Source organism: Rhea pennata, chromosome 1 (assembly GCF_028389875.1).
Source record: "Rhea pennata isolate bPtePen1 chromosome 1, bPtePen1.pri, whole genome shotgun sequence".
Classification (NCBI taxonomy): domain Eukaryota; kingdom Metazoa; phylum Chordata; class Aves; order Rheiformes; family Rheidae; genus Rhea; species Rhea pennata.
The window spans coordinates 145,070,891-145,096,694 of record NC_084663.1 but is presented as its reverse complement, the minus strand read 5'-3'; the positions used below and the strand labels follow the sequence as shown (position 1 = coordinate 145,096,694).

The window sequence follows — 25,804 nt, the reverse complement described above, 5'->3', positions numbered from 1 at the left end:
TAATTTAGCTATCCTCCACATTAGTATATGTAAATGTGAGGATTTTCTTCAACTAAATTGTGATGCCAACTACTGCAGCAGTAATAGATTTGATTTCAGGTCTCATCTTGGCCCTCAACCTGCTTTTTGTTTCCTCTTCAGTAATAGAAACTTTAAAAATATTGTATAACACCAAAATAAATCATTCTCTCACCAGTAAAATCACAGTCACTAAAGTCTCCACTGACCTCTTAAATGAAACTAGAAACAATGTACCTTCCTCATCCTCCCAGCTGAGTGGCTGGCTTTGACACTTCCACCTGGCTTTGGAAGGTGCTTCATCTTCTAGCTCTCCTCTGAGGTCTCTGACATACTTTAGAGGATCTTCTTTTGCTGAAGAGGTGTTGTCCTTGATCCGTCTCCCTCTTCGTCTGCCTTTCATCTCTGGGAAATTTGACCACAGACTACAATTCACCGTTTCCTGTGTTGCTAATTCGCTAATGTCCCTGTCTCAGATTAAACCGATCTCATTCTGTTTAAATCAAAGTTTGCCATGTCTTTGTAGACCTCCAGCTATCAGCTTACTTTAAATGCCTGACCTGCACAGTTCTTGGTGTCTTCCCTGCAAATTTTCCCTTTACTTCCTTTCTTCATATCACTATCCTTGCTGCCCTTACCCTTGCACATGTTTTTTTAGTTTGATTCAGATCTCTCTTAAGAGCCTCATATCCAACATATCTTTAAAAAACTTGCAGCTGCATAACTAACTATTCTTTCTTATCTATCTGCAATAACTCAAATGCTAACCTAGGACTCTCTTATCAGCTCAACACCCTTTTCTTTGGTCTCAAGAACTGCCAAGAATTATTTTCCAACTCCAACAGTTCATCTATTTCAAGACCCTCTTTGCATCCCTTCACTAGTGCTCCTCACCACAAAGCAGACAATTTTCCAGCTTTTACAGACTATCAGGGCGTACTCTATCCCATTTGGTATCTCTTTATTTTCAGTGAAATGTTTCAGCTGCATCCTGATGTCGGCCCTCAAGGCCATTGGTCATATTTCATGTTAGTAACTTTCTCCCACAATGCTTCCGAACATCAGTAGGGATCTCCTGCGACGTTGCCTCATTGTTGTTCCTCCACCTCCTGTTTCTCCCCGACACAACTGGCAGTACACAGTCAGTATCTCCTTACATTTCTCTGTGTTTCTCTTTCAGTGGAGAAACACAGAGAAATCACTTCACTTCAGCTAACACTGGATGCCCAAAACTGAGGCGCTGTATTCTGAGCTAGAGATCAGTCTACGCAATCATCAGTTAGGCATTTATATTATACGTATACACTAGGATGAAAGTTCCTGTCTCCAGATCAACTTGCACATTTTGTCCAATTTTACTTGGTATATCTCATAAAACAAATAGCAAGAACAAGATTTGTAGAAAGAGGTTATTTCCCCTGTAACATATCTCAAGAATGAGGGCCCCCAAGAATATAAGCATAGATGACAACGGAAGCCCCACAGTTATCAACACAGATCAAAAACCATCAGTTATTCATGGCTAAAGGAAAGCCTTCTTCAGCACTGGGCAGAACTGGTTTTAGGGTATAATAGAGAGAACAGACTAGAGGTATCCAATGTATGTAAAATATTCTATACATGGTGAAAATGCAAAGGAGGCAAGAAGAAGGTATGAAAACAGCTAGAGCTTTTGTATGAATGACAGCAAACAAATAGAAAGTGAATTGCTTCAGCTCTGGGTCCTTCACATCTGATCAGTGCTGATACTTACCTGTAGCAAGTCCTTCCTCACCTTTAGTAGAAGTTTCTCTGCCAAATAGAGCTCTGCTCTTTTATTTGCCATTCACAAACTTCTGCTACCACAACTCCATAAACACATGTAAAGTATTAACTTTTACTATATAACTGAGTTAAATAAGTTAAAATTTTAAGGAACAATGTGTGTGCTTGTCTGTGTTTTCTGCTTCAACATTCCCACACGACAAAGTGACTGATACTGTAGCACCAAGCTAAAAAGTTAGATGCAACAAATAAGACATCTACGATACTGTTCTCCATTTATATTGACTGTATATGATGTACAGGATGGCCTAAATACTGCATTTTATTTGCCTAAATTAGGTGAGATTAATCCAACTCTTTGTATCCGTCATTACTGATATGTCTTATACTCAGATTACAAGTTTGCTGGACAGGTGCCATGTTTTTGATTAGCCTTTTTACAGTGCCTCACTTTTTTTATTCTGCAGGGCATTGACAAGAACTTGGCACTAGGGTAAGAGCAACTGCAAGAATCAGCACAATGAATCCAAATGGAATAAACTGCTCTGGGTCACGAACACGCACATGAATGTGACCAAAAAAAGAAATGCTTACCAGAAGATACACAATGGTTTCCACAAACTGAGCTGTTATCAAAAGAGCAATGAAATATCCTGTGATATCAAAGACTTTGCCTTCACTGTCTCAGTTCCCAGTTCTGGCAATCAAGAGTAATTTAGTTAGAATAGATTATGCTGGCCTCAAGGACTGACAGATAACTCCTATGGTCTGAGAAAGTGAACTGTTGTATGAATTTATATATCCACATCTTCTTTGGTAATGTATGTTTCTGTGGATTACATTTAAATTAAACAAACACTAAAAGAAAAAAGATGGTATCAGCAATCAACAGATGTAAACTAAAGTAAAAATATTGACAGATGTCAGATATTGCTAGATTAACTGCATTGTTTTGGGCAGCTGCCCAAGAGACATTTACTGTTTTATAAACAGCCTTGTAATCACCTACCAGCAAAGTATAGCTCCTTCACAGAAGACAATTATTTCTTACATTAGACTTCTTGTATCACCACCTGGATTATGCCACATTACTGAACTGTCATATAAATACCGCATGTAATCCAATAGTGCCTACAGTGACAGCACACAGTGTAAATGCTGGATTAAGAAAAAATATGTTCTTTCACAGGAAGAGTTGAAACAAACATACAAGAGATTCTGGAAATTTCATTAAACCTTGATGGGAAATATTTTTTTCTAGTTCAATTCCAACATTAGTCCTACCTGCATTTGCTTAATGAATGCCTAACTCTTTAAGAGCTATGAGCAACAGTTGATATTTTGGAGAGGACTTACTCTGGCCTAATTCTGCCCTCTCCCCAAGCTCAATTGAAAAATGTCCATTAGCTTAAACTGAGACATTATTAGGCCAACAACACATACTTTCAACAAGCACACACTGTTTTGTTTTTAAAAACAAGACAGGGTCAGTCCAGACAAAAACAAAACAAAACAAAACAAAAAAATTGTTCAGCTTCTGATTTTTCCATCTGTCTCAAAAACAAGGTTAAGAGCAGTGGAGCATGGCATAGACCTCATCTCAATGAGTAGAATGGAGCTCCTTAGTCCGGAGCGCATCCCTGCCTTCTTCGAGCTCCCCCAGTGCTGAGCTAATTCAGCTCATTGGTCTTAGTCTTCATCAGCACATTTAGAGCCTTGCTGGTTTTCCACATTCCACCATGGCTGGTGGAAAAAAGTAGGACTTTTTTACAGCAGGATAGCTTGCTCAGGGTGTATGTCTTTGCAGTAATAGCAAAAAACAGAGAGAGATGTTCACTGGGCTGAGCTCGCACTACATCTGCAAGCAGAGAACTGATAGCAAACTACTTCCAACAGGGTGGAGATCAGGGCAGGCTGGTTTTCAGGTGCTCCCACAGCTGGGCTGCTCCTACTGCTCAAGGTCAGGAACATCTGCATTACACTGAAGTCACCTAATACATCCTGGCTTTGAACTCCTTGGGTGAGATTCAGCTCCAGATTTAGCCACCTAAACTCAGGTGCTTGTTATGTAGCCAGCTATGTGGGAGGTGGCTGTTGAAATTCACGCTGCAATCAGTGGAGATCTAGCCAACACAACCAGCAGACCTGGCTATCTCATCCTACACTGAAACCTGCACTTGGTAAGCTGAAGAGCTTTTTAGAGATGGCTGAAAATTTTTGGAGGAGAAACAAAAATTTCTTTTATTTGATAAAGTCAAACTAGGAGGTATTAAAGTTAGCTTTACGTATTTTTCCATGGTTAAATCATGCCTTCCTTCCCTATGAGTTTCCATAAAGATGCATAAAGCACAGACTACCTCTCTGTAAACAGCCACCTTTTATGGCAGTGAAGTTAGCAGATGAGGCAGACCACGTTACTCTATCGCACTCTCACCACACCCAAGGGCCCCACTATTATATAAGATTTACTTGCAAAGCTACCCCATTTATCGCTCATCTCTAGAGTAGCAAACAACTCTTTTGATGATCCCACATAGGAAACCAGGCAGCTACTGCAGACCCACGTTGCTTGTAAATCCAAAATTCTATAATTTCCTGTTGATTTCCAAAGCAGGAACCACCAGATGCCAGCAGACGTAACAGGTATACCTTATAAACCAACTTCTACACCGTACATGGCTCTAATGTTATCAGAACCTTCCAGATACAGGATAGCCAAAGACTGAAATTCTCCAAGCTGTTATTATAGGAGGTTTTTTTACCGTGTACCCTGTTACTAGAAAAGAAGTTTCCTTCTCTCTGGTGCCAGCCAGCATTTGACGAAAAGGCTGGGCTTAAAGTGCTTCTCTAACACATAGTCACAGTATTCAGCTTTATTGAAGGTACCATTAGTTTTTTTTTTTTCTGTGAAAAACTCTCCAAACAAAACATTTTACTGATGTAGCTAACAGATCCTGTAGCCAAAAATTTTAAAAATCCTATGTATTTCCCAATTTATATTTTTGGCCCCAGCCCAGCAAAGTACTTAAACTACCTATCCTCTTTTGATTTTAACGGATTATTTACATACTTAAAATTAGGTATTTCGTTGTGCAACCATGGGATCTGGAATGTATTTGTGCATCATTATGAATTTGAATAATAAAGACAAATGATGTCACGTTCACAATCTATATGACTGAGATCATGAAGACAGAGAAGACATTAACCTCAGATTTACCACTGCTTTTGACTTTCAACAGGGCTTATGCTGGGTGTATTTGCTCTTAAATTCAAATTCTTCCAATTTGTTTCAGTCATCATTTTTGCTAGGTTTGAAAATCATGTGGGAATATTTCTAATCATCCTGGGTTTAATAAAAGCAATTTTCATTGTGGTCACAATCGAGAATGACTGTTTTGTTCCCAAACTATCAAACTACAAGCCCTGGAAATGCTAAAAGTAAAGAAAAATCACAGTTTATGCAAGGAAAACTCTGGGCAATAATCAGACAGCATTTGATTTATTGTTTTTGCATCAGGAAGTTTTTGACAATTCTAATGTTAAATGGCAAGGCAATTAATTAAATGCCTAACAGCTTTGCATTGAAATACATATCTGGATGTGTGTAAAAACAGAATGTATTCCCCTCTGAACAAGCATCATGCTTCTATGAATTATGTGATTTATGACAAGTATTAGCATGTAATAGCTCTGAGAATATTTCCATTTCAAAGTATTTTATCATTTTCAACAGGAGTTTATTTCTGACAACAAAAATATTTCAGCTGCTTTTATCAAAATAATAAATTATACATAAATGGTCATACTTAATGATAAAATTTGCAAAAACGAGATACTTAAAATTAGTCTCGTATCTGGGGTTTAAATGACTCTTTTTTCAGAAGTAGCATTAGGTGCTCTTCCTCTAAGGAGAAAAAAATAGGACAATTATTTAGGAATTTAACGAGGGATGTGGGAAGCCAAGCAAACACCCATTAGACTGGTAACTAAGGGTAGAAGGTGGAAGATTATTTTGAATCTGATGGAGAAAAATTCATGTGTGACTACAGATGTCTCAATGAGCTATAAACATAAAAGGCTAATATTGTACTTCCTGTGCAGTAAAATTTCCCACAAGTTGATACAACTTTCCATCTTGTGCATGATCAAACATGAAGGTCATGCAGATTATTACATCTGTTAACAATGCATCATTCATACAGAATTCATTCAGAATTCAGTTTGAAATTTGCAGTAGTTATGCATTATGAGCTTATTATTTTAATATATTCTGGTATGAATACAAAAAATGCAAAAGAACTTAAAGAAAAATTTGATACATAACAACAGAAGCATGAAAATATATTCAAAATTTTCACTGGGATGAGATCTCTAAGATGCAAGCAAACGGATTATTTCCAACTTACTAAATGACTTACTGATTAAGAAGTTTAGGTTGGCAATTAAATATATGTTTAGTTGGGATCACAAAAGCATGTTCATTTCCTTCTATTTTTACTTTCTATATATCACAAATGATGCCTGCTAGTTGCACATGTATCTTTTTGTAAAAAGAAATACAACTACTGCAACTAGCCACCTAAGCATCCATATACTAAAAATAAATTTGCACACGCAAATTTCTCTTCACTGAGATTGGGATGCTCAGGGTAAGGCACCTAAGGGTGCTAGGATGCCACTGAATATATGATCTGTGTGCTTCGCAAGCAAGATAGTGTGGCCTCTTAGGCTAAATATACACTACACAAAAGTACCAGTAGGGCACAGTAGGAGAAGTCCTTTAAAGTCCTACATGCTCAAGGAGTCAGAGCTTTGTCAGCACACAGCCACACTCCCCTTGGGCTGCCAATATGAATTGCCCTTTAATGGTGGCTCCAGTGTTTGGGGGAAAAGTGTGCATTGAGAAAAAGTAACAGTAGATGAGGTAAGGTGGGGAAGAGCTATCCAGTCCTGCCAAAGTCAAGGTCTTGCACTCATCCGCACTCTACAGCACCTTACCAATTGATTCGGGGCACTTTCTCATTTCTCAGCTCACCAGCTCCTCGGACCGAGGTACACAATGTTTTAAATACAAAATTCATAACAGGACCATCATCAGCCCCCGGATTGCAGGTAGTTGCTTAAAATGGAGATTACCATTTAAAACTCTTTACTTAATTAAGATATAGAACTGAACCTGTCTTGGCGGAAGCCTGCCAAAAAGTCCTGACCACTGACTATGCAGAACCTTGCGAAGCTGCCTTTATCTCCGCCTTCCTTATTATTCTCACGTATCTCTGTGGGAGAAGAAAACACTAGATAGTACTGAGTGGGACATAACCCAGGAAGAGATAAATGGGTGGAAAGACAAATCAACAATAAGAGACAAAGAGAAGAAAAAGTAGACAATAGAAGGCAAAATGAACATATATGGATGTGTTGCAATAACTAAAATTGAGTTTTAATGTACAGGGTCTATCTAGGTACAGGGTTTCTACATTAATATGTTCCTATCTAAGCTATTGTTTATTTTTCTCTTTTGCCTTTTCATTTGAAAAATCTTTTGCACAATGTCAATGTACACAGGATGAGGTGAGATTTAGCTCCAGATTCAAGCTCATGGAGATGTGAACTGTATGAGAGCTTTTGTCTTAAGTTCCCATTGTGGCCAACCACAATTCTGATCAATAGAGTAAAAAGTGTTTAGAGAAAACTCCTGCAGGATGAGGAAACCACACTTTAGATTCCATTGATTTTACTGGTGAGATACTTAGATCAGTTGCTAAAATGGCATGTAGTGCCAGAGGAGTTATGAAGTGTATCCCAACCAGATTCCAGGTGCCGCTTGAGAAAGACACGGGTACCGTGTGTTGTGTCATATCTGAGAGACCCATGAAGATGTCTTGGATACAGGACTGGACGAATACATGTGTTTACACAAGCGAATCAAGCCTTACATTCCCGCCAGGAGTTCCAGTGGGACGTTAGACAAATGGCTCACAGAGCATCGAGTATTTCAAAGGTGCATACCATCCTCAGGTTCACTACAGTACTGAGAGTCAAGATATTTTTCTGTTACATGAAGATTAGCCAGAGTATAAACTGTATTAAAAGAGTGTATTCATTGACTTTTTGTCCTATATTTTTCTGGAATAAAAATAACCCAGGAAATTTAGTGCTTTCACTGGTCAATAATATTTGAAGATTCCATTAGAATGGTTTCATGACTGAATTATTCTAAAATCAATGTGGATTTACTTGTTCCTCATTTGAAGTGTTAATTAAAAATCTGAAATGTTAACTTTCAATAAATACTACATATTTATGTACGGCTAATTACTTCCAGCTACTGTCTTTCATAGATGTGCCCACATTCATGCATAAATTCCACTAAAAAATGTTGAGATAAACTTAATTTTAGCTCTCATGCATCAGAAAGTAGTAAAGGTAATGTGTCATATACCAGTGTAGGGTTTGGGGTTTTTTGGTATATGTGCTATAGTGCAGGCTTTATCTAGGAGCTTTTATAAATCAGCTGAATTACCTGAAGTGCAATTTATATTATCTGTTTTGAAGCTGTAATACTGTAGGGTTCTTTTTAGTCGGCTGAGAGAATTTGCAGAAGGTAATTCTTCCACCCTAGGATATTCATTTAAGATGTCAAAAAAATGTTCCCCCTAAAGTTACCTTTTACTCTCCACTGACTGCAGAAGGAGCATGAATGAATTGCTTACATTAAATGGATGAACTCAGGCGTGATAAGTCAAACCGCAAGTCAAGTATCCGATTTCCCGCAGTCATGTAAAGCTCTCAAGGCCCCCGGGGGCCCCGGCAGCCCTCGCTGTCCCTACCCCCGCCGGGCTCTCCGGTGCCGTCGGTCCCCGCCCCGCGATGTCGCAGTGGTGCCGGCTGCAGCCCCACCGCGCCGCGGCTCCCGCCCGGCGCCGGCCCCGCGCCGCGGCCCGACGCCCCCGGGGCCCCCGCCGGCAGCCGAGCAAATGCGGGGTCCGGCTCGAAGGAAGAGCTGCGCACACGGAAAGCAGAATATATCAAATACTTGTGAAGCAGCAAACGTTCTTCGTGCTATAAAACAGTGCTGTGTGTCGGACAACTGCATGTTTTAGCGCATGCTTTTTTTTTTTTTTTTTTTTTAAACTACTCATCTGAACTAAAAATGTGTATATTTGAATCATTTTTTTGGTACTCGAATAGTCCAGCAATTACATACTTTTCTGAAAGAATTGTTCAGATTTCTACAGAACCAGAGGTCTTACACATTTTCAAACCTGCACTCTACTCTCTGTCCAACAATAATTACAATAAGCACTGGCTTATCGTGTTCAATTATTTCAGTAATTTTTTAATGTATTTATTAATAGAGTTACATTCGCTGTCGCAAAACTTACAGAAAAGCTGACCATTCATTTGGAATTTGTTTTGATCTCTTCCTTTTTGAACAGTTTTATAAATTAATATTTTATGGCAGTTTACACTGTGCGTACAGAAGTGTCAATTATTTTTAACCTTGAAACTAAGAGAAGGCACATTGTCTGTCACTGAACTTTTGAGTTTGACACTAAAGTTCTTCCATTAAAAAGAAGTTATTAGAGCAACATGAAGACATACACAATCAATCTGTCAAAAATGATATTCCTGTAAAATCTTCAAAAAGAAAAGCTTTCCTGTCAAATAGGCACAATTTGTAGGTGGCAGAATTTAGCTTTAAAACTAAAGCCCAGAGAACTTTGCTCCCATGTCCCTGACAGATAATAGCAATTTTTAGAAATAATACTACATTTAAGTAATAAAATGTGACAGACTATGTACTGTACAGGAATACTGCCATGTTTCTCATAATATTATTCATTAGGCCAAATCAGTGATTGTGGCAATGTCTAAAAATGAGGCATAATCTAGCCTACCTTTATTCTAATACAGTTTATATAAATATATAATATTATATTTTGCTCTAGTAATATATTAGTGGCCACATGTTAGTTACAGTAGTCAATGGGAATAGTACATTGGACTATCACTATCAACAACATTATCCAAAGTCTTCTGAATTTTACTAAAAGAGACCAAAAGAGACTTCAATAGGTTATGGCTGAAGCAGCAAAAGCAGTGGAGTCCATAGTAAGTCAAAAGTTTACATTTAGTTATTCTCCCAGGCACTTTAAATAGTCTTTACAGCCTTCAATATGTTATGTTTAAGAAATACAGCAGAATAAATTATTCATAATTTTTAGAAGTCAAAATCTTGAAAAATATATGAAATAAATAATGATCCTCATCCCTTTTATTAGGTTTTGCAACTGTTTTTCTTTGAATAGTTTTGCTGTTCTCTTGTGGCCTTAGTTTTGTTCTCTCCCTCCCTAGTGCGATTATTCATGGCTATACTGCTTGCCTTCTTTCTTTCACATCTCATTTATCACTGCCACTACAGGTAGACCTCCTGCTCTTGCTGAGAAGAGCACACTTTTCAGATTTTAAAAGCTTCTCATTACACTGGGAGAAGTGAAAATGAAATTCAATCCATTAGGAGTGAATTCCTTTCAAGGCGCATGAAATTTCAGTCACAGTGAAACAATTCTGTAAATAAGGTTTCCATGAATAATGTGGACAGCATCTGAGGACCAACCAGCCCAATAAATTTTTTCAAACAGTTGGGTCAGCGCCCAGATAAGGCAAATATTTTAAGTTATATAACAGACTAAATCACAGTGTTTCAGTATAGCTTCTGAATGTGCTTTCAAAAGCCAGGAATTCAGGCAAAAGGCAAAAATTCATAACCCTCACAGAAGATACGCTGTGAAAGGAAACAAAATCTTAACTTCAAGAGAAGAAAACATAATAGAAGTAGCCACTGACTTTCTGACAGTGGAATAGGGAAACAGAGGAAAAACTCCTGAGTATAGAGAAGTTATGAAATATATGGCTGAGAAACCAGAGTAAAAGAAGAAATAAAGGTTTTCAGGAAGTTCCGTTCCATACACAACTCCTACATCTCCATGTACCAAGATTATTTAAGCTTTTTCTTTTTATGCTTCTGCTATTTGCACTGGCCTGAATGGCAACAACACATGGCTACCCCAAAGGCAGAATCTGGTCTGACCACTTAAAGCACAGAAAATACAGCTTTATGCCTTATGTAAGAGGTCATAACAACAACAAGGTCAACCCCAAAGCTAATCTCAGAATGATTAACTGCTTTTGGACCTGGTGCCAGACCAGAGCCAGCAACAAGCCACATACAGTTACATTGATTAGGTGACCATGAATGTATGTTTGAATGTACAAGCTATGTACAAGCTACAGACTATAAGGCCTCAGGGCTCTTCACTGAAATTCCAAGGAAGAAGCAAGGCTTTTGCACCTCATTCAAGCAGTTAATTACTACTCAGTCAAGCACTGGAGATATAACTCCTAAGATAACAGATATAGTTACATGTCGGTGAAAGGAAAACAATTTTTACCCTACTTAAAGGAACAACAAGATTATTTCTTGCTTAAAGAGAAGATAGGAGGTATCCAGAAAGAAAACAAAACCAGCCTGGACAAAAAACCTGAAAACATGAACCTACTCAAGCCTTGCAAGGCACTAGCAAGCCTGTCATTTAGTGATCTGCAAAGAAACACAAGTGCTAGACCACAAAGGGAGCAGAGACGTGGACATAATAATCCTGCATGTGCAGCCTACAGTTTCATTAACACTACTAATATTGGTGGATTATCTGGAGAAATAATGCACTGACCTCTTTTAAATACAGAAAATACCTCTAATTTAACATGTTCCAGTTTTTATTCTTTCAGTTTTTGTATCATGACAAGCCTATCAACATAATGATACATATGACCTTTATTTTGTGCCTTTTAGAGTTTGACAAAAGCATATCTATCTCAATGCAAAAACAAAAACTACCACACAAAACTCCAAATTAATACCTGCCTTGGTGTTATAGAAGTTTAGTCAAACACCGAGATTTCCCGTTTTCGCTCTAGGTGCACCTCAGACTGGATAACACATACTTGAGTTATCATTGCTTATATCTAACCATAAAATACTATACATTCGGGAATAGTACTGCTCAAACTAGTTTAGAGGCTCTGGTAGAAACCAAATTCAGTGAAGTGCAGAATGAGGCCTTTTAAAAGCCTACAAGAGCAATGAATATTCTCAAGGGATTCCAGCATATATCAGCAGATAAAATATCAATCCTCATGGCCAGACATATTAGCAGGGGAAGTGCTTTCTTAAAACTACATCACGTACCAGTGAAAAATTGTTCCCTCCAGATTTTCTAGTATTATGTTCTTTAAACTTTTACCTGTTGAGTGACTACTATTTTAAGAGACACTGAGGAAGCACTATGCTGTTCTTTGGAGCAGACATTCTGGTTTTCAAATCTACTTTTCAGCACCAATCGTAATCTGCTACTAAAACCGTGGTCTTCAGGGACGTTTCAAGAATCTTTCCATAGAAATATGATTCTCTACATTTAAAATGAGTATGGTATGACAGTTTCACAAAGTTAGAGACTAAATTCTGAACTAACTTTTCTAGAGATTTTTTGCTGGCATAAGAAGCATTTCTCAAGACCAACCCATCTCAATTACCTAGAAGCAGTAAGACTTTTTCTTCTCTTCAGCTTTCTTTCTAGGTTATTAGAAAATAAATGTAAAAACACTTGAGTAACTTAAACAAAAAAAATGCCTATCAATAAATAATCTCTTTGTTCCTGCAATATTCATTTCAGAATTTCAATTCAGAGAAGTCTTACAGCTTTGCCTTTGCAGAAAGTAATCTATGGAAACAACAGCATCACACAAGAGCATAAAGAAACAAGATCAGATTTTAAAGCTTTCACAAATACCAATCTAAGGCAAAGAATTAACTTCTTCACAGATAGTGTTTAAATCCCCATTTTAGAGGAAGAGATAATTTATTGTCTGAGACTCCCTAATAAAAAGACAATAAATGTGATTTCTTAAAATACCCATAGAATGAGCTAACTGTAGATTAGCTAAAGGAATCCCTCCATCCTGATGCACAGCTGATTTAGTTCATGTGTTTCAACAGTCATCTGCATGTCAAAACTCACTAAATTTCACAATTCAACACAATGGCAGCAGAGAAGAGGACCAAAACAGATACAGCTGAAGAATAAGAAGTCAGAAGTCAACCAACTGATAAGTTCTGTTTAGGGTCGATTGCAGTGCATGAAGCCTTGCTCCAGAATATTAGCAATATTAGTCTCTAAATGGGGTGCATTCTAGCCATGTGCCAAGTCCATCCTGAAATGAGACCTGGATGCACAGTGGCCTCTCTCATCCTTCTTTCTCCCTCCATCTCCTCTTCCCATACCTCCACTGCACTGGAGGGAAGGAAATCTAAGTATGCTAACTGGGAGCTGCAGCACATTCCAACCCATTTCCCAAAGTAGGAGACTCAGGGACAGGGACCCAGGGATGAAGGGCCGTATTACCACACATCTGCACCATGCACCTTAAAATCCCTTTAGATATAGTCAAGTCTTTCTTTAGAATTCAGTAAATGAGGATTTTCTTCATTTTCATATTTATACAGGTGGCCTATCATTCTAAAACATGAACCAACTAGGCGTAAAGGTTTCCATGATCCCACTTAATAATTTTGCATGTTATAAGCAGGCTCAAGCCAAGGTTCATGGCAGGAATGCATTTCCTTCTAGTGACACTGATCCTGGTGATGGGTTCTGATAACAAACACCACAGTATAGTGGAAAAAGCAGCATGAAAGAAAGTGGTCATTAGCTGTGCTGAGAGTTTAAGAAAACCTGTACATGTTTAAAAGTTGGTGTATTGGCCAGAAGTTAGCTATGCAGATAAATAGAGTGTTCTTTTATTAAAAAAACGTGTTACAATTCCCTCAAAATTCTTTTAGAAATATCTGCTAGGAGAAGCCAAAAATACATTGCTATGCTGTCTTCATCTTTTCCCTGGTAGGTAACCGAGGACTAACATTTCCATACCAGCTTGCATGGACACTGTCTCTTTATATTTTCAGAATGGCTCCTATTTTGTTTAATCTAACATGTTCTTTGCTATTCTTTAGCTTCCATCTCTATTGAATTTAACATAAAAGTAGAAATGATGGTTTGGTGTAGACAAGAATGGGGTTCCTCTTGCCAAACTTCACCTGTCTAAAATTTCCAGGCTCCCTTTATACACAATATAGATAAGCATATCCAGAGAACAATCCCTCTCAAGTATTTTCAATACACACTTGGAATATATTGTCCTTCAGGAGTGCTTAAGCAAATTCATTTACCATGGATTAATAACTTCTGATTGTCTATAATGTCAGGAAAAACGATTCCTATCCCAGTAAGTTGCATCAGTTAATGACATAATTAGCATAGACACATTAGGGGGAAACTTTATGTCTGCTTTCATGACGGAAGACAAAATTCAAGATATCTTCAGAATCTTTGCATAAGACAATTTTTATAGAAGAGTACAACAGTACAAACGTAGTAGGGTACCCATTTTCTGAGAATGACCAAAAATATCCAGAAAGCATTACTGCTAAAATTATTTTCATTCTAAGTGCTGTTTGGATGATATTAGATACTGATTCAGTTAGTAGTCTATATTTTGAAAGGGTGACCAAGAATGGGTTATCATCAATGTTACAAAAATACAGATATCTATTACATTTTACCACTCTCCTCACTGTTCATTGATTGATTTTGTAGGTCATGTTAAATCACATCACACCAGTCCTGACTTATGGCATCTATTGAACATGATTTCTAACAGAATACTGTATATACGTGGTCACGCGTATAATCTGTACACTTAGTAGGAGCACTAGCATGATTATAAATTCTTCAGGACCAGACCTCACTCTTCCATCCATAAGTAGTCAGAGTGCAAGTATCCTGCATTTCTATTAACAATAAAAATAAAGTTGAGTAGCTTTTAGTGTGATCCAAAGCAGTATTTCTCTCTATAGTCCATCTTTTGAATATTTATTTTCCTTATGTGTCTTACTGATAAGTAATATCATTAATGTTAAAATATCTGCAAGAAGTGAATGGATAACTTTATGTATATTATGTATGTGTTTAATATTGCACAATTTATATATTAATATATATTTATATATTGTATATAATATATACATTTGGTTATGTATGTATAGTATATACAATATACAAAATGCATATACCATAATTATATACATAATTACACAAAAATATACAATATATATTTTAGAATATATAAGTAGTATTTATATGTTGTTTAATATGTTGTTTAACATGTTTAATATTGTACAAAGAAAAAAAGTACATCTGTAAATACCCCAAAAATGTGAGGAAATTGTATCTGTGCAACATGTGGGGAAGACATGTTCGAATTACATTCAAAATCATTCACATGACAGACCAAGATGGCTATGGACCTTGTCCACTAATCATCCTGAATTCAACCTTTTAAATTTGTGAGCATCTAAAAGAATTTGAGTTCCAAAGAATCACTGATTTTCAAAAAAACAACTTTCTACACAGAACTTCTGTGTCACATTTGGTGCAGATTCCTCCTGCAGTTTAAAACTGCTTGAAACTCACACAAGCAAGATTTAATACAGAGGTTTTGGAGAGTACTTGCATGTATAAAAATAGCAGACTCCAAACCTCTAAATGGCACACAGAACTTCATAATTTAAAGAACATTTCTGAGTAGGAAGAAAGCTCATCTGGCTCTTGCCTTGATATGGTTTCTTTCTATTATTCAAATTTCTTTTTTTTTTTCTCTAGAAAAAAATCTTTCTAAATGAATTTCTGTATCTGATATACTTTACATAGTCAGGAATCTTGATGATATGGAGGGTTGCAACGATTTTACTCACTTGAGGTATTAATATTCATGGCTTGACAAGTGCTGATCCACACTCAGAACTGATGGTAATAAAAGTTTGATCCCATTTCGTAGTGTGTTTCATATATACACATTGTACACTGATGACATATACAATTTACAATCTCTTTGAAAAATATTTTGGGAACCTTCAGCATGAAAGTCCTGAAATTCTCATAAGAATTCATTATTGAGGAGTTTCTGAGAAATTCTCCAGTTAATAATGTTTTGATCTAGACATATTATACAAATTAAATATTACATATTTTTGTAATTTATACTTTAAACAAATTTATTGCATATTTCACATTGTACAATTATTTGCTTCCTTGCTTGAAAATCTCATTTAACTAACTGATGCAGTGCAATAGTTAATTGGATATTTTAAAGTCAAGCTATTTGGAGCATATTTGTTTTTTTACAAGTATTCTAATAATTTAAATGAGAAGAACAATGCAGATGAGTTATATGTAAGACTGAATCAAAATTCCCATTTCAACACAAACAGATATTTGCAAAAAGTTTCATCCTTAGACTGACACTGCTTGCAATACTAACCCTGGGTGTCATCACGTACCACAATGGTTTTGCAAAGTTGCACTGGAAATATTACACTATAGATTTGCATGGGTCAATAGGCACAAGAGCAAGGCCACCATCCTGAGGGACCTAGAGAGGCTGAAGGAACCCCATGAAATTAAACAAGGAGAAAGGCCACGTCCTGCCCCAGGGAAGAGAGCGAGCGAGCCCTGGCAATGATACAGGCTGGGGCCGGAGGGGCCAGGAAGCACCTCTGCAGAGAAGGCCCTGGGGTCATGGTGGGCAGCAAGCTGCTGCTGTCCTGCCTGGGCAGGAGCACAGCACATAGGCTGAGGGAAGGGATCTGCCCCTCTATGCAGCACTCTTCAGACCACATCTAGAGTACTGTGTCCACTTTGGGGCTGGAGCACTTGGCCTGTGAGGAGAGGCTAGGGCAGCTGAGCTTGCTTCACCTGGGGAAAGGACAGCTTTGGGGACACCAAATGACCCTCCAGCACCTATGAGGGGACATCAAAGAGATGGAGCCAGGCTTCTCACAGCAGGGCATGGCAAGAGAGACAGAGACAACAGAAACAAGTTGAGACAAGAGGGGAGAAATTTTTCCCTGTCAGTCAGGCAGTGGGGCAGGGTGGGCATCTCCATCCTTGGAGATGTTCAAGATCTGACTGGACGAGGCCCTGAGCTACCTTGTCTGATCCTGACTCTGCAGACCCATAGCTAACACAGCTTTGTGCAGGAGGTTGGACAAGAAAGCTGCTGATCTTTCTTACAACCTCAATTTCTCTGTGATCCTATGATTAGATGCTAATTCCACGAGTTTACCCCATAGTAGTAAAGTGGTGATGTGTATGTATTGGAGGACTGGCACTTTCTGTGGAGTCCAATAAAGCACTGAATGATTCCAATTGCCTTTCAAATATCATCTGTCCTATGATTAGAAGATGATACATGCATATTCCCTAAAAATACTATTATCTTTTAAAGCTTAATACCTGATTCACATAACCTTATTTAAAGTTGAGTAAAATGCTGAATATTTAATTTCTGTGTACTTTCCTTGAATTTAATTTCCTAAGCCAAAGAGTACTTCACAGAAAAAAAAAAAAAAGAAAAAAAGCAATTACTTGAATGTGTATAGACCAAAGAATTCAAAGGTATTTAGTGTAATTAGAAGACAAAAGAGCGAGTTGAACTCCATGACAAATTATACATAATACAGATAAATCCTCTTTCAAGTTGGAAAAAAAAAAGACAGAGAGAATCTTCGTATATAAGGGTTTAAAATATTAAAATTCAAATTCTTTGGTCCCTTTTCCTAAAAATAAACAAAAATACTAGTTCACATTTCCATTTATGGTGTTTGTTCACCCTAAAATAAGAAAACTTTCAAAAATGCCACTCACAACTTAAAAATTATTCTTAGAAGGGTTTATACCACACTGTATTGCAAGAATACAATTACTTTTGGGTAGCTGAACTCAAACTATGCAACTATCAAAAATAATCAACATTCACTTTATTCAACTGCTGTGGATGTCAATGTAACATTTGTTTGAGAGCAGCTTTTTGGTCAACACAATTTAAAGGCTTGCACTGATTATTCTTGGGTAGTTGAAAGAAAATTGACATCTTTCTTAATAATCTCAGAAGAGAATATAATGTTGAAAGATGAATACATGCTGAAATATCTCTCTGCTTGAGTTTTTAGTTGAAAGTCAATAGATTGTCTATAGCTGTGTCCTAGTCTCATATCGAATAGGATGTTAAAATCTAAATGACATTTGTTAAACTCGGTTCCCTAAGACTAACAATAAATACAGATTTTTCATGTATAATCAGATGTTAAATCTATTATTAAAATGAGACAATTCAGAAAAGACTTGTAACATTTACCTTACACTTACCAAAAAAAAATCTAGATAAAATGAAGAAAGCTGGTGCAAAAAATCTAAAAGATGTGGACATTTGAAGATAGCAATCTTGTGAAGCAAAAATTGTGTGACATTAAAACTTGTCCAAATTTTAATTGTACATTAACTTACGTTTGTTGAGAGGGGCTTTGCTCAAGTGTTACATTTGTACTTCTCAGAACAGAAGAAATTTGTTATCATTCTTTATCCCTTTAACCTTTAATCAACCTTTAACCCATGCTCTAGGTGACCCTGCTGAGCAGGAAGGTTGGACTAGATGATCTCCAGAGGTCCCTTCCAACCTGACTGATTCTATGATTCTATGACCGATTACTATTTCTTGCTGATCAGAGGAGTAGTGAGAAATGAAATTGAGCTAACTTATGTATCATAATCATTAACTATTTCTCAGCAGTTCATTGAATCTTGTTTAGAAACTTTGAGCATGTCAAAATTCTTATCTTCTGGAGTTGTACAGCTGATCAGAAAGCCCACAGATTAATTATAGTCAAGCGTTTAAATACAGTGTTGTTCAGCTGACATCTCCATCGCCAAAATCCACTCCCAAAATATGAGGATTCTTTTTATTCTGATCAGATTCAGCTTCAGAACAACAACAGTGTTTGGAAGGTAACAGTGTTAACAACAAGGAAATGACACTGAAGAAACTGGAATGAACAGGAACTGGAATGCTGTCTAACACATAGTTAAGAAAAGAGCTTTACATATGGCTATGGATATGGCTTTACAGAGCCTATAGGTTTTTTAAAAAAAAACAGTTATTTTTAATATGTTGTATAAATAGGATACACAGAGGGTAGCAATAGAACATCACATTTTTCCTCCCACATGCATGATGACAGTTCTCATGGGAGGACTGTTTCACAGTCTTTATGGGTGAGTGCTCTCAAGCAGAGATAAATGGGATAGCCTACTGTAAATATTTTTGCTGTAAATATCCCCTAAGTCCTGTGACAAAAATAAATTCCTTCCTAAGCTGTTATCAGAAACCAATATTTTCTGACACTTCCAAATTATTGTTACTCCCAGTGAAGATAAAGAATGTTAATTCAGCTGTTCAGATGCCCTATCGAGGGAGAGGAATGACAAGAATGCAAAATCAGAAAATACGTATAATGCTTTTAGGATCATGACCAGCTAACCTTATCACTGTAATCTAAATTAGGTCCTCTAGGCTCATATCCTATTCCTCTTGGCAGTCTGATTTCCTCATCTATCAGATCATCTCTCCCCATATACTTATCCCATTATATAAAGTTACTTTATCCATTTTTCCTTTGCCCATATATTCCCAACCATTGTACATTCAGTCATCCAAAATTTTCTTGAAATAAAATTAGTGCATTGCCAGTAATACTCCCTTTCTTTTCCTATCAAATAGCTTGAGCACTTATTTGTGATTTTTTTATCACATCATGTATCACAGACGGTGCTGATAAGTATTAAATTGCAATATGCTGAGGGAACATGTATTATTTTATATGTTTTGAGATATTATATACATTCATAAGGTAATAAATGTATTTCTTAAAGTGAAAATTTAAATCGAGCTGACAATTGTATTAACAAATAGAATGCAGCAGTAAGCTCTCTTCAGGCCATGAAGTTAGCATCAACTTTTTCCTTGGTAACAAAAAGATTTCTATGGATCATTTTCATATTCCATAGGGCTGATTAACCTAGTATAATGCCATTTCACAGCAAAAAACCTCACAGCATATACAGGTTTGTAAAAAACTAACATATAATGAAGCTCCTAGGTTAAAAGAGACATCTACAATGCTGTTTCTCTTCTGTTCCTGGAGAAAACCAAATCTATCTTGATTATTCTACAAGCATACTAGATACAAAATCAGTATGTTAACCTCTGGAAATCTTTCTGGCAACATGATGATACTGTCCAACAACATTATTTGACCATTTGCTAAGAGAAATATTTTTGTCTTACACTGGGGTTTTCCCTTATGTTATTTAGTCTTATTTGTGATTTAAGGTTTCTCTGATAATTAAAATAAAACCCATAATATGCATATCATCTTTGCCTGCCTTCTGCATGTTCATATATGCTGTCACTGAGCTATTACTTTTGCATAATTAACACATCTGATGTTTCCTACAGGGTCAAGTCTACCAAACAGAATTGCTCTTCTCTCCAGAAGCGTCATGCTCATTTGTTTGCTCTGCTGTATACCCTTAACTGTGTCCATCAAACCCCCTGCTGTTCTCTGTCGCCCCTCCCAAACCCCATGGACTCACAGTTATATCTGTTGTTACCATTTCAGTATTTGTCTTTGTGGTCTTGTACTAATCTGCTTCCTTGATCACGTATCACACCCATTTGTCTTCTACCTCTGCCCATTGGTGATATATGTTAACTAGAAACACAAAGTGGGAAAAGTAAAAGAACTATCACTGGGGGGAGGAGGAGGAGGAAAGGAAGAATAGGCAAACTCATGCCCCATGAAAGAAAGTAACATGAAAACCAAAGGAGACCCAGATTTAACACCGAATAGCAAAATAAAAAGGAATTTGAAATGACATAGCTTAAACAAATAGTTCAGCTTTTTGTATTTAAACATACATTTGTAACATGAAAAAATATGAGGAGACTGTGCCTGGAATACTGTGTTCACAGATAATGACAAAGTGAAGGACAAATGATTTTTCCGAAAGAAAGATTAAAGCATATAAATACAGCATGAAGAAGCAATTTCCAAGGTGGAAGAGGAGTGTAATTTTGTTGGACTGAATCCAAAACTGCAAGAGCATCCTAAGCAAATTTCTACTCCTGAACTTGATCTTCCTAGGACTTCTAAGTTTTGCTTTTGTCTTAACATTGCTTCCTTTCCTTTGAATCTGAGTTAAACCTGAATGAACCATCTAGTAGCAGTTACTTTACTGGAGCCTGCTAAGTAGGTTGATTAAAAGCTCAATCACAGAATCATCTAGGTCAAAAGGTGGCACTTGACAACGTTTTGTCCAGCCCCCTGGGAACATCACTAGTGACTACTCTACAGCTGGACTTCATGCCACTGATCACAGCACTGAGTACCTTGGCCTTCTCTGTGTCCTTTGTCACCAGTGCCCCCTTCAGTAGCAGACCCACATTTTCCATGATTTTGCTGCTGATAATACTTGTAGATGTCCTTCTTGTTGCCCTACCACCATGTAATAGTGGTTTCAAGGGTAAATATATATATGTATATTTTAGCACCACAAAAAATACATTACTCTTTTTATAGTAATCAGCCAGGCAATGTGGCACGTTTGTTTGGGACCTTCTACCTCCTCAATCAGGAGCAGATCTGCAAAGCACTGAGCAAGCTGACAGAACAACATGGTAGAGTGAAAATGTGGCAGCTACAGCAACAAGCACATCTAAACAAGGTCAGTCATAGTAGACGTCTGTAAATGTGGCTGTGCACACATAGACCAGCTCCCTTCTGCGTGGAAAGAGAACACAAGTTTTAAAGAATGGGACAGTTCCTCTTCAGACCATTGCCTCAACACACAGTTTGCAAAAGAGCTTCTTCTACAAAGACACTCTCAAGACATAATTGCATAATTTGGTGTTAGCATTCAGCTAGGGAGGAAGAGTGCAAGCAGAAGTGTACTGTGCTATGTGACTGCAGACACTACATAGGACTGACATGTCTGCTCTGATGAGTTTTCTGCATAAAGACATTTGAGAAGGAGATACCGGTAACAGTCAAGGTTTGCAAGGTTTTGCAAGATGAGGGAGTGGGAATCGATGGCTATATACTGACAGAAGCACCACAGAGGACCCTGAACAGCGATGTGAAACTTAGTGAGTGGCCCTGGGCAAGTGAAGAAGCCACACTGGACAAAGGCTAATGCAGTGAAGCCAGACCTAGCATGACAGATGATATGTTCTGTCATCATTGCCACTTCCAGCATCATTCTGTCAATCACAGGCTTGTCAATCCACACCAGCTGCCCACTGACCAGGTAGAGTTGGAGTAGTGAGGCCTCACAGAGCAAAGATAATCCTCTTACCACTATGAGGGACACAGGGAAGATTAGGCTTCTCTGTTAATTAGGCTTCATCTAAGACTGCCTCTCCACAAGGAGCTTTGAGGGGATGGTGTGCACAAAGATCCCACTACCCACTCTTGCATGTAGCACCATCAGCAGCTGTCAATCTCCAGAGATCAAACCTCCATCTCACAGGAAGTGTGTAGAGGGAAAGGAATAAGGCAAGCTGAAGGATCTTGACCTTCTGAGAGGTCTGTCTCTGGCACCAGCCCACTCATCCCCTACAAGCTCTTCTGGCCCTAACCTGGATCCCCCACAGGCCTACAGGAGTCTGTCATGGACATAAACAGAAAAATTAGGGAGCACTGGCTGTTTCAGGAGACTGTCTTGAGACAAAGCTGATCAGCATCCACTGACAATTCGTTGTGGCACCAAACACCACCATAAGTTGCCAATTTAGGGGTGCAAGACACATGGTCTTTTTTTTTAAGAAGGGTTTTATGGGAAAAGCTGTGTCATGTAGCGAGCAAACCAGAGAGGAAGTCACGCACAGGATGCCACAGAGGCATGCTAATTCTATGTAAAAGCCTCTGGGACACATTTCATGCCAGGCCATAGGATCTCAGGCACATTCAATTTACTGATGGAGACATAGCCTTTAAGCCCAAATTATTCTTAGTAGAAGGGCTCAGAGAAAAATTTCGGAGTATGGCATCTGCTTTTTATTTAAAATGTTAGATTTCTATCAAAGAAAAAACAATTTTTTTTTTCAGTTTCCAGACATATATTCTTATTTTATGGACTTTTATTTTCCCCCTCTTCTTTTCTGTGGGGAAGACTTTACAACAAGACCGAAATTGCCATAATGCGTCACTCTCATTCAACAAGATGAAGGACCGTGGTACATTATGCAGAGATGCAGTTGCCAATTGCTTTCTATTTGTTTATCAAAAATATCAAAATTATCCATGGAAAATTTAGACAGTGTGTGTATATATACATACATATATACATATATATATATATATATATATACATCATTTGTTTGATATGTTTGAAATCTTCCACAGAGCAAAATGATATTATCTAATCAGCTCCAATGACTAGCTTTAAATGTTTACTAAAAGCACAAACTTTTATTTATGTGGTGACGAACTGATTGCTTTCTAATAACAGTGGTTTGGGCCCTTTTTTCTTTTTTAGGATAATTAGCAGAATAGCTAGATAATCATATTTAGGCTTTCATAGGCTTTCATGCTTTACCCAAGAACACAAAAGATAGACTTCTTATTAGATCTTTGTCTGGAAAATACCTCAAGCTTTTGGCAGTTTTGCCTTGATTCCTGAGTGAAAGATCCAATCATGGAAGCCAAACAACGTGAAAAGTAAGAGGATAAAAATGTCTAATAATTTTTATTTTGTAAGAATTAGTTTTTCTAAGCCTTTCCTAGTAACACTCAGGCAAGGAGAAATCACTTTGTGCTTTGAGGCAACCTTCTTAAATAAAAATAAGCAAGATCAAAATGCTGAAGTGAAACATACAACACCTTCAATCCAGGAGAAGCCACAGATAGTATTGAATGAGGGTACATTTGACCGAAACAAATATTTTCCTAAGGCAAATTATGAAGGAACTCATGAACTTCCTGCTCAGTGATGGAGAAACACCAGTGAAAGTGGGCTTGTATGTTCTTCCTGCTAGTTAGTACCTACTGCTATCTTTCTGTGACCACTCTGGGTTCAGTTCTCACATCTTTGCTCACTACAGCCTTCCCCTACCTAAAACATACCTAAAGAAGGTCATTTCAAGACATCTAGGTATTATCTTCAGTCTTCTCAGAGAACAATAAAATCCTGTGAACGCTGTGTAAGAGACTAGTTAGCTTTATACATCCTTGTTTCTGCTTAGATACTCAGTGTGATTGAAGTTTTAAGACTGTCTCATTACAAAATCTACATAGAATCCATATTGCTAATGGTAAATACAAGTTAAACCCCCAAATAACAAGCTGAATGTCTGCAAAACATGCACAGAACAATCTAAAATAAGCCCATTGTTGCTATATCACCATCTCTTTCTTGCAAGGGCTTGTTTATCATTCTGAGAAGTCTGTTAGCACACCACACTAGACAGTATTGCTGTCTCAAGGGTCCTGAAAACATACTTTGATTTGATGGGTGTTCTGCCTTTCCAAAACCTGTCATCAGAGGATGATGTGTAGCACATGCTCAGGGATTTGTTGGGAATTATAGCAAGAACAGTTCAGATCATCTTTCTCGTTAGTGTTATCATTGGCTCTGCTCCAGACACTCCCATATGATTAACATACACATGTGAAGGCTGTCAGAGAATCAACATAAAAGAAAGCTGGCAAAGTTGAGAAACTAAAATAAAGAAATCAATGTGAAGAAAAAAGCAAGAAATGATTGTTATGAACTTACCTGTATTCTCTGCCCTAAATATGCAGTAAAAATCATCACGGAATGATACTCTCACTAAATCAGCTGCACCTTAAACCTTAACTTCATACCTCTTCTATTTGCCAGTTTTCATTTAAATCTTTCCGTCCACAGCCTTGAAAGCCAGAGGTGCTTGGAAAAATATTAAACTGTCTTATGCATTAAGTATAGCTCTTCACCCTTAAAAACTTGTTGATACTCTTGAATGACCTGAAGAGTAACTTCAATTAATAAAACAACAGCTTGAGTTGTTACTAGCAACTTGTCACTCTTTCACTTACAGCTGCTGAGAAACAGGTCAGAAAAATAATTGTGTTTAGATAAATAAGTTTATTCATGGAACTGTGGAGTAAAGTTCTATTCAGTGTCAACTGAGATATCCTACTTTCTTCTTTTGATAGAATGTCCATGAAAATATACCAATAAGAAAATGTAAGTTTAATCCATATTTAACAACGGAGCATCACTCTTATCACTGTAGAGTTGAAGATAAAATTGAAGGTGACCAAAGTGGAGAATTCTGAGGCTTTGTTTCTTCCGGGGCTTCATTGTCCCCTGCCTCCACCTTTGTACATCCTATCTACACCATGTAAAATAGTGTCTAATCCTATATTTGTTTTTCATATGACAAAAATAAAGTAGGAACACAGGTCTATTTCATAGATGCTTTCTCCAGATTTTCCCACTGGAGGATCCATTGTTTGTCTAGAGAAAAAATAATGACAGATTTAAAGCGAAAAATTTTGAAGTGTACCTGAAAAACTCCATGAAAGAGAAGCCATAACCATGTTGTTCAGCAATTCCTGCACAAACAACGTTTGCAGATGCTCCAATCAATGTCCCATTACCTGCAGTTCAGAAAAGAAATGCCAGTTTATAGTTGTACTTTGTTTTTTATCCTTTCTCTGCTTATTCTATGCTAAAGTCCTCAGATGTACTAGTTAGAAAAGAAAAAAAAAGAAAAAAAACAATTTCTATTGTACAGGCTTGAAGAGAAACATATAGACAATATCTTCACATTCTATAAATAGCTTCATGTTTTCAAAGATAAGCCTGGTATCATTTTCTGATTCTATATAAACCAGGAAAATAGGGAAGAAACATAGCACCAATCTAACAATTGATAAAATAATGTCAGAGACTTGCATTCAGATACACATGCTGATTTTTGGTTTGATACACAAAAAAGTGCCATCAGATGAGCTGAAGAT

General features: G+C 37.4%; 1 protein-coding gene across 1 annotated transcript in view; it reads right to left on the bottom strand.

The window, feature by feature from the left end:
* OCA2 (OCA2 melanosomal transmembrane protein) overlaps positions 1–25,804 on the bottom strand; it is a 181,611-nt gene that overhangs the window by 16,244 nt on the left and 139,563 nt on the right. The window contains exon 22 of the mRNA XM_062574955.1: positions 25,348–25,441. Coding sequence (XP_062430939.1) covers positions 25,348–25,441 — 94 coding nt within the window. The remainder of the gene's footprint in view (positions 1–25,347; positions 25,442–25,804) is intronic.